Below are 14160 nucleotides of genomic sequence, written 5' to 3'. Positions count from 1 at the left end.
CTGGCGGGGTCACACCCATTAGGACAGTGGGAGGGTTAAACAGAGGAAGAGTCTGACAGGCCAGGCTACCTTGAGACGACTCTTGTCAGTAGCGGTTTTAGGCACGGGCAGACAGGGCAGTTGCCCGGGGCGGCATTTTTTCATGACACAAAAGGGGCGCACAAGCGCGGAGTAAAAAAAAAAAAAAAAACAGGAAATCTGCGCCGCACCGAGGTTTTCTATTATCTGTCATATGACAGTGTCTGGATTGGAAACAGCAAGTTGGCGCCCCCTGCAGCTGCAGGCGCTGAACGTTCACGTGCTCCGTGTGTCTATGAAGAACAGGAAGGGGAGGGGTGCGGCGGGGGAATTCACCTCTGCGTCTTTCCCAAATAAATGAGCGGGTAGGGGCTGAATCAACTGTATTAAGATGGCTAAAGTCAATCACATCTTAACGTTCTTCCATATTTCATTCATAATATCATAAACACAGGCCTATCATTCTTTCAGGTTTCTCTGAATTGTGTGAAATGGCCGAATAAAAAAAGGAAAAACAAAATGATTTTGTGGTCACCCCCCCATCAAGGTCAAATTGTTTAGTCCTGACTAAAGGAAACTTATTGAGTCAAGAGCCAAACAGAAGAGATGAACATAAAAAAGCTAAAACCATCAGGTGCCCCATTCAGGGGGAAAAAAAGAAAAAAGAGGAGAAAGATAAAGGTATGTAGCTCTCATGATGCATGTTTTCGATTATTTGAACCAGTTAACTGGGATTTTAACGGTTAAATGCGGTCAACTAATTGCTAACAGAGCTAATAGGGCTGAAATATTGAAACGAATATTCAAATGGTTTGAAAAAAGTCCTTGAATCGTTTTTTACTGATTCAAACTAGGATTTGTTAAATGCTCACTGCAGCCCGTGGCCTGCCTGAACAACAACAAACACATGTTGATCATGTTCACATAATAATAAATAAAACAATTCTACAAGCTGAAGAAAACACCCCAGTCACCACTAACTATCCTGTTTATTTATTGCAGATGGCTGCACTGATTATTTTTTACATGATTTGTTCTGTAAAAGTTGGCATTTTTGGTAATCTACAGTTTTTTATGTCAGTTTAAATTACAATTTCAGAGGCAATTCTAAAATATTATGGATCATGAGCTCTATTGGAGATCTACCCCAACTTTTGGACTGCTCTGCCAGTCACTGTGGCTCAAGCTGAGAGGAGCTTTTCAAAACTTGATCAAGTCATGCCTGAGGTCACCTATGTTTCAGGGGCGGCTCACTAACCTGGCTCTGATTAGTATCAATCACTCAGTAGGGGAGCAGATTTCATGTGATGACATTATTGATGATGTTGCATCAAGGTTAGGTTTTAATTTTAGTTTGTGTTTTCTATTCTAAGTGCAATGCTGTAGTGATTATCTTTAGTTTGTTATGTGTGAAATATTTTTGCTATTTAGAATATTTATTATCTATTATGTTCATATATTCTTAATATTTAGTTATTGTTTGTTTTTGTATAGTTGATTCTATATATTTTGATACAGTATATAATGTATAGTGATTTACATTCTGACAACTTCATAGTAATTAATGTAAATATGTGCAACTTAGAAAAATGAATGTTCAATAGTTGTTCTAATAAAACATGCCTGTTTATAGAAAACATGCGTGTGTTCATGCAGGTGGGGTGGTGGTGGTGGTGGTGGGGGGGGGGGGCGCTCAAAGGGGGCCTCGCCCGGGGAGTAATTCGATGTAGAACCGCCACTGACTCTTGTTGTGATTTGGCGCTTGTAATGCAGCAAGTCCAATACACAGGCTTTTTCTATAATTGTAGGATAAATGAAACCAGGCTCAATAATTGTTTTAATGTTTATTTGGAAGGGGTGAAGCGTTTGGACCTGTAAGAAGAAGAGTTGGTATGAATATTGAGGATTTAAAGTGCTAAATGATTGAATGTTTGTACTTACCTGTTTCCAGCCCCAGGGCTATATAACTGAATTGATGTTACATTATATACATATTTTAACAAATGACCATATTTTCCCATAGATAAAATACATAAAGTAGCATTAAAATAGTTAATCATGAAATATTTATATAAAACAAGATTTAGTCATGCTTTTTACGTCTCAATCTCTTGTTGTTTTTGGAGAATGATTTTAAAATACTTTGATGTCCAGTAATCTCATCTGATTAATGTATAAAATGTTTGTTTTCTCCCAGAATTTAATTTTGAGTTTAATTTAAAAAATAAAAGTAGAATTTACCTGCAGAGCGTCTATATTTTAGAGATCCAGCCGATCCGGTCTGCGTGTCGGTTCTGAGGGGTGGACGTTGATTTTCATATAGAGCTTCTGCCTACAGGAGGATATGGCGTAGACTTCTCTCAGCCGTCTGAGGACGTCTCAGCTGGAGTTTCCCTTGTGGCCAAGAAGATCCTGGAGCACGGCGTGACGTCCTTCTGCCCCACTCTGGTCACCTCTCCTCCTGCTGTCTACCACAAGGTGGCGCTACTCTGCACAAACATATTGAGTCTTTTAAATTGTGAGAAGGGATGAAATCTATAACACAGTTTTTTCAGGTTCTTCCTCAGATCAAAGTACAAAATGGAGGACGACACGGAGCTGGAGTTCTGGGTAAGATCAGTGTTGGAGGTGTGTGTTAGTGAGTCAGCCATCACTTTAAAGGGACTGTATGGAAGTTTGAAGTTTTTATGCTCGCGATCGCCACTCAGGCCTAACGCGTAACTGCACCTTCAATAGTAGGCTCGTGCATGAGGTGTGCACGCTGTACGTGCACACTCCTTAACGAAAATAACAGCTGAGACAGTCGTGTGTGTGTGTGTGTGTGTGTGTGTGTGTGTGTGTGTGTGGCCCGGAGGACAGAGGACAGAAGAACGCGCAGCTAATTAATTAAATAATTTGGTTCTGTACCTTTCTCTTCAGCACAGCCAACAAAGGTTTATGATGGGTCAGTCCTCCTGCATGCTCAGATCATTCCCTTTCCTTGCTTGAAAAATTGTTCCAAAATGAAAGTTGAACCCACATCTTTTTTATATGTGAATTCAATGCCGTTCGGCGAGTCTCAAATAAAAATTTTGGCATCTTACTGTAAAAAAATATACCATTAATGTAAAAAAGAAACTCTAAAAGAACTATGATCACACCCAGGATCGATCCCAGGTCTTCTGCATGGGAGTCAGACATCTTACTAGGTGAGCTACACTCTAGTAACAATCACAGCATCTGTAACATTTATATCCTTGATGACAGCTGAAACAACGTCAAACCAAAGAACGGTTCGGAGCGAAAATGGCTATTTTGTTGCCAATTTGCAGGAAATATCTAGAAGAAAGTTCTACAGAAAGTAGCTAAGGGTCCTCAGAAATGTAGCTAGCTTTGTTACTAGGCGTTAGGAACAGCGACAAAGCGGCACTGCCTCTCTCTCTGCTGCTAAAGCTACGGATAGCAAATGCTACGGGCTATGCCTGAGCGTGAACGCGCATGAAGCAGCCTGCTCGACCCGAGCATCTCTCTTTTTCTGTGATTTTACAGAAAAACAGGCAATCACAGTAAAAGTAAAAGCTCTTAATAATCAAGGACCATCAATACATTAGGAATCTGATTGTTCCATATGTTCCTAACCGAGCACTTCGCTCTCAGACTGCAGGTCTACTGGTGGTTCAAAGAATATCTAAAATTAGGATGTGAGGCAGATCTTTTAGTTATCAGGCTCCTCTCCTGTGGAACCAGCTCCCAGCCTTAGTCCGTGAGGCAGACACTTTGTCTACTTTTAAGAATAGGCTTAAAACATTTTTATTTGATAAGGCCTATGGTTAAAATCTGATGTTAGCCTAAATCTGGACAAGTGGGGGAGTAGAGGGAGGTGGAGTGTACAGTCGGTAAAGACGGCTCTCCCTTGCCCTGCCTCCAACATGCCTACATCTTAATAGGATAGATTATCCAGAGTTATCTCTGTAGTTATGCTGCTATAGGCTTAGACTGCTGGAGGATACACTGACCACTTCTCACACTCTACTGCTTTCTTCTACAGTCTGCTCTTTAACTGTATTATTTTGTCCAATTTCAGCTGTTAACTTTATTTTCTCTGTGAGTGTTTTTCTCCCCAGAAGAAGCGACAATGACGTTCTGCTGAGCTGTGGTGGCCTCATGGAGGGGGCCATTGACTAGCACGCTGCTGCTAACCACTTAAACATTCTCTCTCTCCTGATAATAACTTTTTGGTTTCCTTGACTTTTGATGTGCTAATACTAGTTTATCCGTTTAATTATAGATCCACTAGGATAAATACAATAAAGTTTATCTTTCACCAAATAGAATATTTACTAAGACATCACAATATAACTATAGAGACATTACTTGTCCGTGTGTGTGTGTGTGTGTGTGTGTGTGTGTGTGTGTGTGTGTGTGTGTGCGCGCGCGCACGTGTGTGTGTGTGTGTGTGTGCGCGCGCACGTGTGTGTGTGTGTGTGCGTGCGCGTGTGTGTGTGTGCGTGTGTCTGCTCTGTCTTCTCGATCCCCAGTGAGTCGTGGAGGATGGCTGCTTATACTGAGCCAGGATTCTCTGGAGGTTTCTTCCTGTTAAAAGGGAGTTTTCCTCTCCACTGTCGCTTTATGCTTGCTTAGTATGAGGATTGCTTTATAGTCACTGACACTAGTCAGTGACTTGATGCAATTTGCTGGGTTCCTTATATAGGAAAAATTATTTCTGATTGGCTTAATGAACTGACCTGAATTGGAATTTTTATTATGTGAAGTGCCTTGAGACGACTCTTGTCGTGATTTGGCGCTATATAAATAAACTTGAATTGAATTGAATTGAATTAAAAATGCCAGGGCTCATTCTACAGGACCAGGGCATTGCAGGAGAATGTATGAAGAAGACATTTATTATTTCTATACATGTTTTGGCTGTCACACTTCCATAATGCCCCTTTAAATAACACACTAACAGGTGCTGCAGAATTTTCTTTATCTCAAACAACATGTTGAAGGTGAGACTCGTGTTTTTGTTTCTGTTTACGTGATTAAATTATAAAAGTGCAGATTCCAGAAATCGATGTTATATTTCAGCTTGGAGACACTTTTTATGTCAGCTTGGGGGCACTGAGCTCCTGAGTGAGTTAAATTTGAATAAGAAAGAGTCTTAACAACAGATGGAAACAAATGTAAAATCACATCACAGCTGTTTGGAATTAGTGTGGGACTGAGGGACGTGTGTGTGATTCTGCCACATCTCACCAAGGAGAACTTTAACCCAGGAAGAAGAAGATTGCTGATGAAGAAGAAACTAAAAGGATCTTTTATTATAAGGAAACCCAAAACCCTGTGGAGCGAGGTGACTCGACACAGAAGTGAGAAAAGTAAAACTGAGCATTTTGTGTTTTCTGTGCAGGTTTCCACCTGGAGGGTCCGTTCATTAGTGCGGAGAAGAAAGGAGCCCACCCGCAGCAGTACCTACGTACGTTCCAGTCCGGAGGGCTCAGGGACCTGATGGAAGCCTATGGCAGCCTGAACAATGTTTCCATGGTTACACTGGCTCCTGAGCTGGCCTACAGCCAATCAGTGGTCAGGGAGCTCTGCCAGAGGGGAATCACTGTGTCATTAGGTGATTTTAAACCTTCCTTCTTTTGTTTCGTGTCTGTATAAAATGATTGTTGTTGCATTCTTGTTTTGATTGCTTCCCTCTCAAATATACACATCGTTCTCTTGTTGAAATGACTTCATGATAAATGAATAACTGCTGTTCAGGTCATTCAGTGGCCAACCTGTCTCAGGCTGAGGAAGCTGTTCAGCACGGAGCCTCCTTCATCACTCATCTGTTCAATGCCATGCTGCCCGTGAGTCCCACCTGCTCCTCAAAAACACACTTTAATTCAGCCTAAACACCTGAGTAGAAACCTGCCGCTGAGTTAAAGTACTTGCACAACAGAAACTTCAGCTCTGCGTTGTTTATTTATATTAAAGCCATAATATTACTTTTTCATATTTTAAAATCCTTTTGTTAAGCCAGTATGTGCTAAATTGACCCTTTACAGGGTTAACGAAATGTCATTCAAAACTCCACCTCCCCCTGTGGCCAAAATACCGCATTTGCTACTTTAGAGTGCCAGTCCGGTCTGTTGGACTTAGATAAAAAAATGGAGCTGACATAGCTGGCGCTACGGTCTGCTTCCAGCATGTTTCCGGCTTGTTTTAGATCATGAACACAGCTGATGGTTTAATTTAGTGATGAATCATTCCCGTAGAAACCAATAAAGACTGGGAAGACATTACAGCTGTTATATTAAGGTGTTAAAAAGACAAACAGTGAGGAGGAAAGTTTCACTGTTAGTTCTACTAAACAGACACTAGGGGGTGTTAAAAGTAAGCAAAACTGCCATAAATGTAATCAAGGTACAGTAACAGAGACCATCCTCCTCTCTGGCCCAGTTCCACCATCGTGACCCGGGGATTGTGGGTCTCCTGACCAGTGATCAGATACCTGCAGGCAGGACAGTGTATTATGGGATGATCGCTGATGGGATCCACACCAACCCAGCTGCCCTGCGGATTGCTCACAGAGCTCATCCATCAGGTGAGTCAATGTCTGCCAAACATCAGACAGATCAGTTGTTTGCATTTCTTTCTATCATAATTTAAACTTTAGTCTTTTCTGAAGCGTGGATTTGATCATCTGTCACCAGTGTTGGGAGTAACGCAGTACAAAAGTAATTAATGACTGTACTGCATTGCTTTTTGCTGTAATGTGGTAATGTAAGGCATTACAGGGAAAGAAAATGGTAATATTTACTCGGTACAATTGTCAGTAACACAGTAATTACAATGCATTTTTAAACCCAGAATCAAGATGTGGGTTTCCTAAAAATTCAAATTGCGGGAAGCCTGAAAAAAGATCCAGTATCCACATATATGACGTCATTTATGGACTCAGCTTTGCAGGCGTTCTATGAGCAGAGAGGACGCAGCGGTGATGGCTCAAATACTTGTCCTGCGCGCGGCCGCTGTTGCATTCACAAAATCGCTCCACCAAAACAAAGTCATTCGTTTGCGATCGTTTATATCAGCCCATATTCTCTGGTACTTCGTGTACTTTTCAGCTGAGTTCATAATCTGTGCCCCGGTGATTTCAACTCATTGCTGCTGGAGCGCAGTGCATATTAAACTTTTTTATTTGCGTTCGGTAGATCCCTTTGGCTGATTAGTTAGAAAGTAGAAAATCTAGTTTACAGTTTTTCGGAAGACGGAGAAAACATGCAGCATGCAGGAAGGTTAGAGAGAGAAAGGGCAGGAAATTATTCAAATAAAATCAAGAAAACAAAACGGTGACCAGTGAAAAGCAATAATATACATAAGCATTTAATATTTATACATGTGATAGAATCAGATCACCCCAGAAGTCAGTCCCACATCCAGGGCCGTATCAAGGCATTTGGGGACCAAGGCAAATATAGGCTTGGAGCCTCCACCACCTCACTCCCTGCTCAGTTAATATAAGATGGCAGCGTGCTGAGAGTACAGATTGTTGTTGCTTTTATTTAATAAACAATCATTTTAAAGCACTGTTATTATATCTGACTGTTTTTAACAGCAATCCTAGCTCAGACACCAGATCACCTTCCACATATATGTCATGAGCTCACTGAGCGTCACATGTCCAGATTCATACTGAAGTTGTATCGGTGAAAGTAACTTAAAGTAATGCAAAAGTAGCGTAATGCCTTACATTTTAAAATCAGTAATGTTGTAATGTAATGAATGACTTTAAAATGAGGGTAACAAGTAATAAATACTTGCCCAACACTGTCTGTCACTAAATCAAAAATATACAATGAAAGAATGACTCATTGAAAGTGATAATTCGTGCATGTAGTTAGTATAAAAGTGTTTAAACAGTAGTGATGTCAGCAGTGTGTGTGTGTGTGTGTGTGTTTTTGCCAGGTTTGGTTCTGGTGACAGACGCAATCACAGCGATGGGTCTTCCTCCAGGTCATCACACTTTAGGCCAGCAGGTCATCGAGATCCAGGGTCTCCATGCCTACGTGGCAGGTCATGCTTCTCTTTCTACCGCATCTCATTAACTTTACCTGTAACCATAGCGATGTCATGGACCTTTTAGACTGTGTCCCTGTGGGAAGATCTGTCCCACACAGACTGTTGGTTATGAGCAGATGTAGATTTTAGTGTTGTCCTGATGCAGATCACCATGGAGGCTATATTGTTTCTTTATGAATAAATAAAAAAAGTACTTCAAACTTAACTCATTCGCTGTCAGTGTTTCTCACCATTTTTACTGTTTTTTTTTAAGAGTCACAGAACGTTGCGCGCTAGGATGATGTCGATGCCAAAACAACCAAAACAAAGCAGAGACTCACCTCTTACATCAGGAAGAATCTGCTTGTTTCAAGCGTTATCCGTTCTTTCATAATCCGTTGTTGAATTGTGATCGGCAGAAACTTTTCCGGTTCGCTCCTCACTTTTTTTACAGCAGCGGCCCAAAATGATCTCCTAACACATGGATGTTCTGCTTCCTGATCACGTGACTTGTGACGTATACGGATGAAGATCGGCTTTAGAGCTGAGATGTTTGTTCTCACGGTGCCGGGGGCTCGTTCCGATGCCCACACAGTAAAATAATGCAAATGACGACTTTAGTCGTCATTGGCAGTGAATGAGTTAAAAACAAAAATTTTGAACCACACTTAGAAAATTTGCAAACAAAATATTTTTACAACCCCCCATCTTAACTGTAAAACTTGGATTTGTCTATTGAAAGTTGAATTAAGTAAAAGTCAAATCATAACATGTTTTTCTTGTTTGCGTCAAAAAGTTTTACTTTCTGAAAAAAATTCCATTTAGAAAATTGGAAATGTTGTTTGTGTACCTCCATTTTTTTTTGCTCTCAAAACTGTTTGTTATGTTGGAGGTGAAAACTATAAGTTATGTTGTGGGTGGTGAAAGACCTCTTCATTGGCTGGTGTCACGAAGGTGACTCCTTGCTTTTATATTTTGACTGGAACAAAAATAGAAATGACTTGATTTTTAGTTCAGCCTTTTGAGGACAAATAAAGGTTTTAGAGGTAAGTTTAGGGTTTAAAAACTATTTTTGTTTGCGGTTTCAACTCAGATTTTTGTAGTGAGGACTGTTTTTGATTGAGAGATGCTGACCTAGTCTGTCGATGTTTCAGGCACGAAGACGCTCAGCGGCAGCATCGCCACCATGGACATGTGTGTTCGCCACTTCAAACAGGCCTCCGGTCAGTTGGTCTCTAATGGTCGGTACAGTAGAGCCCTGCACTGAAGCCCTAGGCCCTCGGGTCGGCTCGGGCCGGGCTTCGGGCCAGCGACTGTGTAATCACCTCGGACACGGGCCAGGCGCCTTTATTTTTAATCGAATTCATAAAAAAAATTGAAACACAAACGCAGCAGTAGAGCCCTGCGCGGGACTGTTTTCTTCATCCCGCTCCTGCCCGCTCCTGCTGAATTTCTGACCATTACCGCCTGCAACTGCAACGTTAAACTCCCGCCCGCACCCGTAGCGTGCATGTCTACTCCCGCCCGCAACCGCAAAACTCGGAGAAATTATTATCTCACAATAAAAGAGACATATTGAGTTTGCGTCCTCTCTGGTCCTGGAGAAAACATGTCACAACCCGCGGCTCTTCCATCCATCTGATGCGGCTCTCTGTGCTTGTAAAATAATGAATGGATATTTAAATAAAATGCTTTATATTTTACTGAATTAATTTTATATCTGTAAGTCAATTCTATGTAAAGATTGTCTGCGTAAACCTGAACGGGTCCAACCCGGTCTTACTGTGAGACCGGGTTGACGGGTCACGCTAGTGCGTAATCATAGGAGCTTTCTGAGCTGACGAGATTCTGGGATTCTCCTCATGGATGTGTCGCCACATTGGAGACAGGAACAAGCACTATTCAGCCAAAGTTTCATAATCAGGGAACATTTTCTAAGTGACAAGTCTCTGAGAGACAGGGTTTGGAAAACACTCGCTTCAGTGGGAGGAACCTTCCCGCATGCGCTCTGGTTCTGCAACGCGCTCCAAGCCAATCTCCACAACTTCAGCTCGCTGTGCACATATGCGCTGACAGCGAGCTGCGCTGAGCAGCTCAGATGTTCAGATGGGAATCTTTCTTGGGTGATTTAGCTACATCTGCGATGTGTGTAATGAATAAAATGTCAGTTCGTCTGCATGCGTCGGGGTAATTCTTTCTATTCTGTCTCCGTCAAAATAAACCGTCAAATACGGGAACTATCTGGTCAACACAAGCCCTGCTTTTAACTGTTTTGTTTTCTTGTGAAAATTGTTGGAAAGAGATAAAAAATTAACTTGATTACCACCAGAGCCAGTGCGCTGTTATCTCCGTGACAGTAAATGAGGGAAAAACAAATTGATCGGATCCTGCACGTCTTTTAACACATTGGTCAGGATTGACGCACTTTTCATTTAGTTGGTTAAAAAAAAAAGTCGGGCTCAGGCTTGGGCCGGGCCAGAGAATCCTGAAAACCTTTTCGGGCCGGGTCGGGCTGGGGCTACACCCCCTCGGGCCGGGCCGGACACGGGCTCAGATTTTAGGCCTGTGCAGGGCTCTACGGTACAGGATCTTTTCGGGTGCATGATCGGCTCGGGGTCCTTCGACTGCCGATGACGTCAGAGTAGTTGATTGGCTGAACATGGACCTTACGGAATTACGTAATCACGTTACGTTGGTCCAGGCAAATCTTTCTGTTGGAAAGATGGACAACTTTTACAAAGAAATCCATCATTACCTCTTTGAAAATACACTTTTAGCATAGAGCTGCATGTATATTAGGGCTGAACGATTAACTGCATGTGCAATTAAATTGCGATGTGACAAAAGGAGATTTTCTAATCGCAAAGGCTGCAATTTGGCAGCGAGTGGTTAGCGCAATGCTAATATACGTGGAAAAACCCATAGGAATGCTAATGCTAATATCACCGATTACATTCTTACAAATTATGAATTAGGAACGTGCCAAATGATTACATTTGGAGTCTAATAGAAAGTAAAACTACCATCAATCAAATAAGTACAGACAGGTATTTTAGTAAAGCCAGAAAACTTTTAACTCCAGAGTTTTGGCTAGCAGCTATGAGCCTAACTGAACTACGCATGGACAAGACGTCAAAAACTCTAAACACAAAATACTTCAATAAACGGGACACACTTCTTTCCTGCAAATACAATTTCAAAGGTGTTGCTAATACCTATGATCCTTCAAGGGACGTGCTCAAAGAGGAGTTCAACATAATGAATACAATATAGTGTTTTATTTTACAAATACCATTATAAACACAAACTTACGTCGTAAGAAACATTATTTTGATAACGAAACTGCTAAATTCTTTCCAACAGTATAGCTGTGTAGTGTATTTTGTCTGAGTGGGTTTGCCGTACTTTGACGTCATCGGCAGTCGAAGGACCCCGAGCCGATCTTGCACCGGAGCAGATCCTGTACCGACACTGGCTTCATGGACACATTGTCTCAAAAACATGCTGCTCCTCTATGTTTTCAGGCGGATTTCCGTCCTGATATCTGAGTTTACCTTCATAAGTTTACCTAACATTAGGCATCATATAATTTAGCCAAAAGCACATTGAAATGTTTTTAACTTTAAATAAGTGGATGCATAATGCCTTTATTTTATATTTGAAATGTAAGATATTAGGACAATTACAGATTTTTTCTGTATGCTTTAGTCTAGATGAGGTTCAGATTAGCAGTAATCTGAAATGAATTTCTCCAAATAGCAGGCCAAACTTTAGCTTATCTGTCGAGCAGAAAGTCGCCAACAGAGCCATCTGTGGGGAGCCCAACTTTTGCTTTGCGCATGTGCAGGAAGTGAAAACGGGCACGTACAACGACGGCCTTGTGTGAATGGTTCACCAGAATGACTGACAGTTATGCAGACCGGTGGTTCAGATGATCCACCCGGAAGACAAAGGTCCTCTGCTATACCTTTAAGGATTCCTGTTTTACTCCTTACAGGCTCTTAAAGGGACTTTACGGAGTTTTGAATTTTTATGCTCGCGATTGCCCCCTCAGGCCAAAAGTGTAACGGCAGCTTCAATAGGAGGCTCGTGCACGAGGCATGCATGCTGTACGTGCACACTCCTTAACGAAAATAACAGCTGAGACAGTCCCGTGTGTGTGTGTGTGTGTGTGTGTGTGTGTGTGTGTGTGTGTGTGTGTGTGTGTGTGTGGGTGGGGGTGTGTGGGTGGGTGTGGCCCGGAGGACAGAGGACAGAAGAACGTGCAGCTAATTAATTAAATAATTTGGTTCTGTACCTTTCTCTTCAGCACAGCCGACAAAGGTTTATGATGGGTTAGTCCTCCTGCATGCTCAGATCATTCCCTTTCCTTGCTTGAAAAATTGTTCCAAAATGAAAGTTGAACCCACATCTTTTTTATCTGTGAATTCAATGCAGTTTGGCGAGTCTCAAATACAAATTTGGGCATCTTACTGTTAAAAAATATACCATTAATGTAAAAAAGAAACTCTAAATGACAAATTATGTTTGCATCCAGAATCAAACCCAGGACTTCTGCACAAAAGCCCAAAACCTTACTTGGCGAGCTAAAGCGCCAGTGGAGTCTTCTGTATCTGTAACATTTATATCCTTGATGACAGCTGACACAAAGTTCAAAGAACGGTTTGGAGGGCTATGCCTGAGCGTGAACACGCATGAAGCAGCCTGCTCGACCCGAGCAACTCTCTTTTCTGTGATTTTACAGAAAAACAGGCAATCGCAGTAAAAATGCCAGGGCTCATTCTACAGGACCAGGGCATTGCAGGAGAATGTATGAAGAAGACATTTATTATTTCTACACATGTTTTGGCTGTCAAACTTCCATAATGCTCCTTTAACTTTATTTTAGTCTTCTTGAAAAAGTGTTTTGATATTTAGAGCATCTTGTTTCCAGGCTGCAGTGTAGAAGAAGCTCTGGAAGCTGCCTCTCTTCATCCTGCTCAGCTTCTCAGCATCAGTCACAAGAAAGGGAATCTGGACTACGGCTCAGATGCAGGTCGGTTATTTCACCTCTGACCTCTGACTCACCGTCTCAGACCCATCAACAGGAATTCATGTTCAGCCCGCTGCAATAATTAGATTAACTTCAATTTACATTGTACAAGTTACCAAACGTTTGTCAACAGAGTCCGGTGGATTTTGTGGATCTATAAAACAGATGATTGTGAAATTTGCAAACAGCTGGTTTAAAGCACAGCAACATTCAGACTCGTGTCCATCTGAGTCCATCATGTCTCACAGGTTTTCTTACATCTTTCACAGATCTTGTGCTGCTTGATGACGACCTGATTGTAAGAGCAACCTACATCTCTGGAGAGGAGGTTTGGAGGAAAGGTTCATAGAAGAAGAAGCCTGGCGACGGAGACTCTGTGCCTTGATTAATTCAGATCTACGTGTGTTTAATACACTCAGATTTATTTTATCAATGTGTTTTTGGTATTAAATTACTTCAGTCCTGCTGAGCTTTGAGATTATTTGACTGTTGGGCATCGGAACATCTTTCTTAGCTTTTTTTTTTTTACCTCCTGTTGATGGAGTCAGTTCAGTTAAATCAGTTGTACATCACCTGATCAGGAAGCTCTTTGTTTCTGCTGCAAGGTGAAAGAAAACAAGACGATTAATCAACAACAGGACTGAAACTGGCTCCCAGGCCTGAAGCGACAGAAACGGATCACAGCAGGTCTGCAAGGATTTAGGAGAAACATCACACCAGTGGGTTTTCACAAACACACAAGAGGAAGCCTGTCACACGCTGAAGCACAATGCTCCTAAATAAGAGTTCAGATGAGTGATGAAAGAGCCACAGGCAGGAGGAGAGGGGCATTGAGGGCCCCGGACGAGGCACAGAGGGCGGTCAGACACAAATGTCTGAGCCTAAACATGAACACAAACACAATTTATAAAAAGATGCTAAATAAACACATGGAGTCACAAACTAAAGATGACAGAAAAACAGATGTGACGAAACCTAAAAACATCAAAACGTGTTGAGAGAATTCAGACGGCATGAAAAGCAAAAAACCAACCAGAGAAGTCAAAGAATCCCTGCAGGACAGAAAAGAGACGGAGACAACT

The 14160-nt window shown here is 41.8% G+C and overlaps 1 protein-coding gene across 5 annotated transcripts in view; it reads left to right on the top strand.

Moving 5' to 3' along the window:
• Nucleotides 1-13544, top strand: part of amdhd2 (amidohydrolase domain containing 2) — a 53368-nt gene extending 39824 nt beyond the window's left edge. For all 5 annotated transcript variants that reach the window (XM_054736666.2, XM_054736665.2, XM_054736664.2 and 2 more), the window contains 9 exons: nucleotides 2357-2496; nucleotides 2574-2628; nucleotides 5408-5620; nucleotides 5764-5852; nucleotides 6445-6589; nucleotides 7954-8061; nucleotides 9201-9269; nucleotides 12980-13081; nucleotides 13348-13544. In XM_054736666.2, coding sequence (XP_054592641.2) covers nucleotides 2357-2496; nucleotides 2574-2628; nucleotides 5408-5620; nucleotides 5764-5852; nucleotides 6445-6589; nucleotides 7954-8061; nucleotides 9201-9269; nucleotides 12980-13081; nucleotides 13348-13427 — 1001 coding nt within the window. In that variant the 3' untranslated portion in view covers nucleotides 13428-13544. The remainder of the gene's footprint in view (nucleotides 1-2356; nucleotides 2497-2573; nucleotides 2629-5407; nucleotides 5621-5763; nucleotides 5853-6444; nucleotides 6590-7953; nucleotides 8062-9200; nucleotides 9270-12979; nucleotides 13082-13347) is intronic.
• The last annotated feature ends 616 nt before the right edge of the window (nucleotides 13545-14160 follow it).

This window comes from Nothobranchius furzeri, chromosome 5, assembly GCF_043380555.1.
Source record: "Nothobranchius furzeri strain GRZ-AD chromosome 5, NfurGRZ-RIMD1, whole genome shotgun sequence".
Lineage (NCBI taxonomy): Eukaryota > Metazoa > Chordata > Actinopteri > Cyprinodontiformes > Nothobranchiidae > Nothobranchius > Nothobranchius furzeri.
This window is presented reverse-complemented; position numbering and strand designations above follow the sequence as displayed.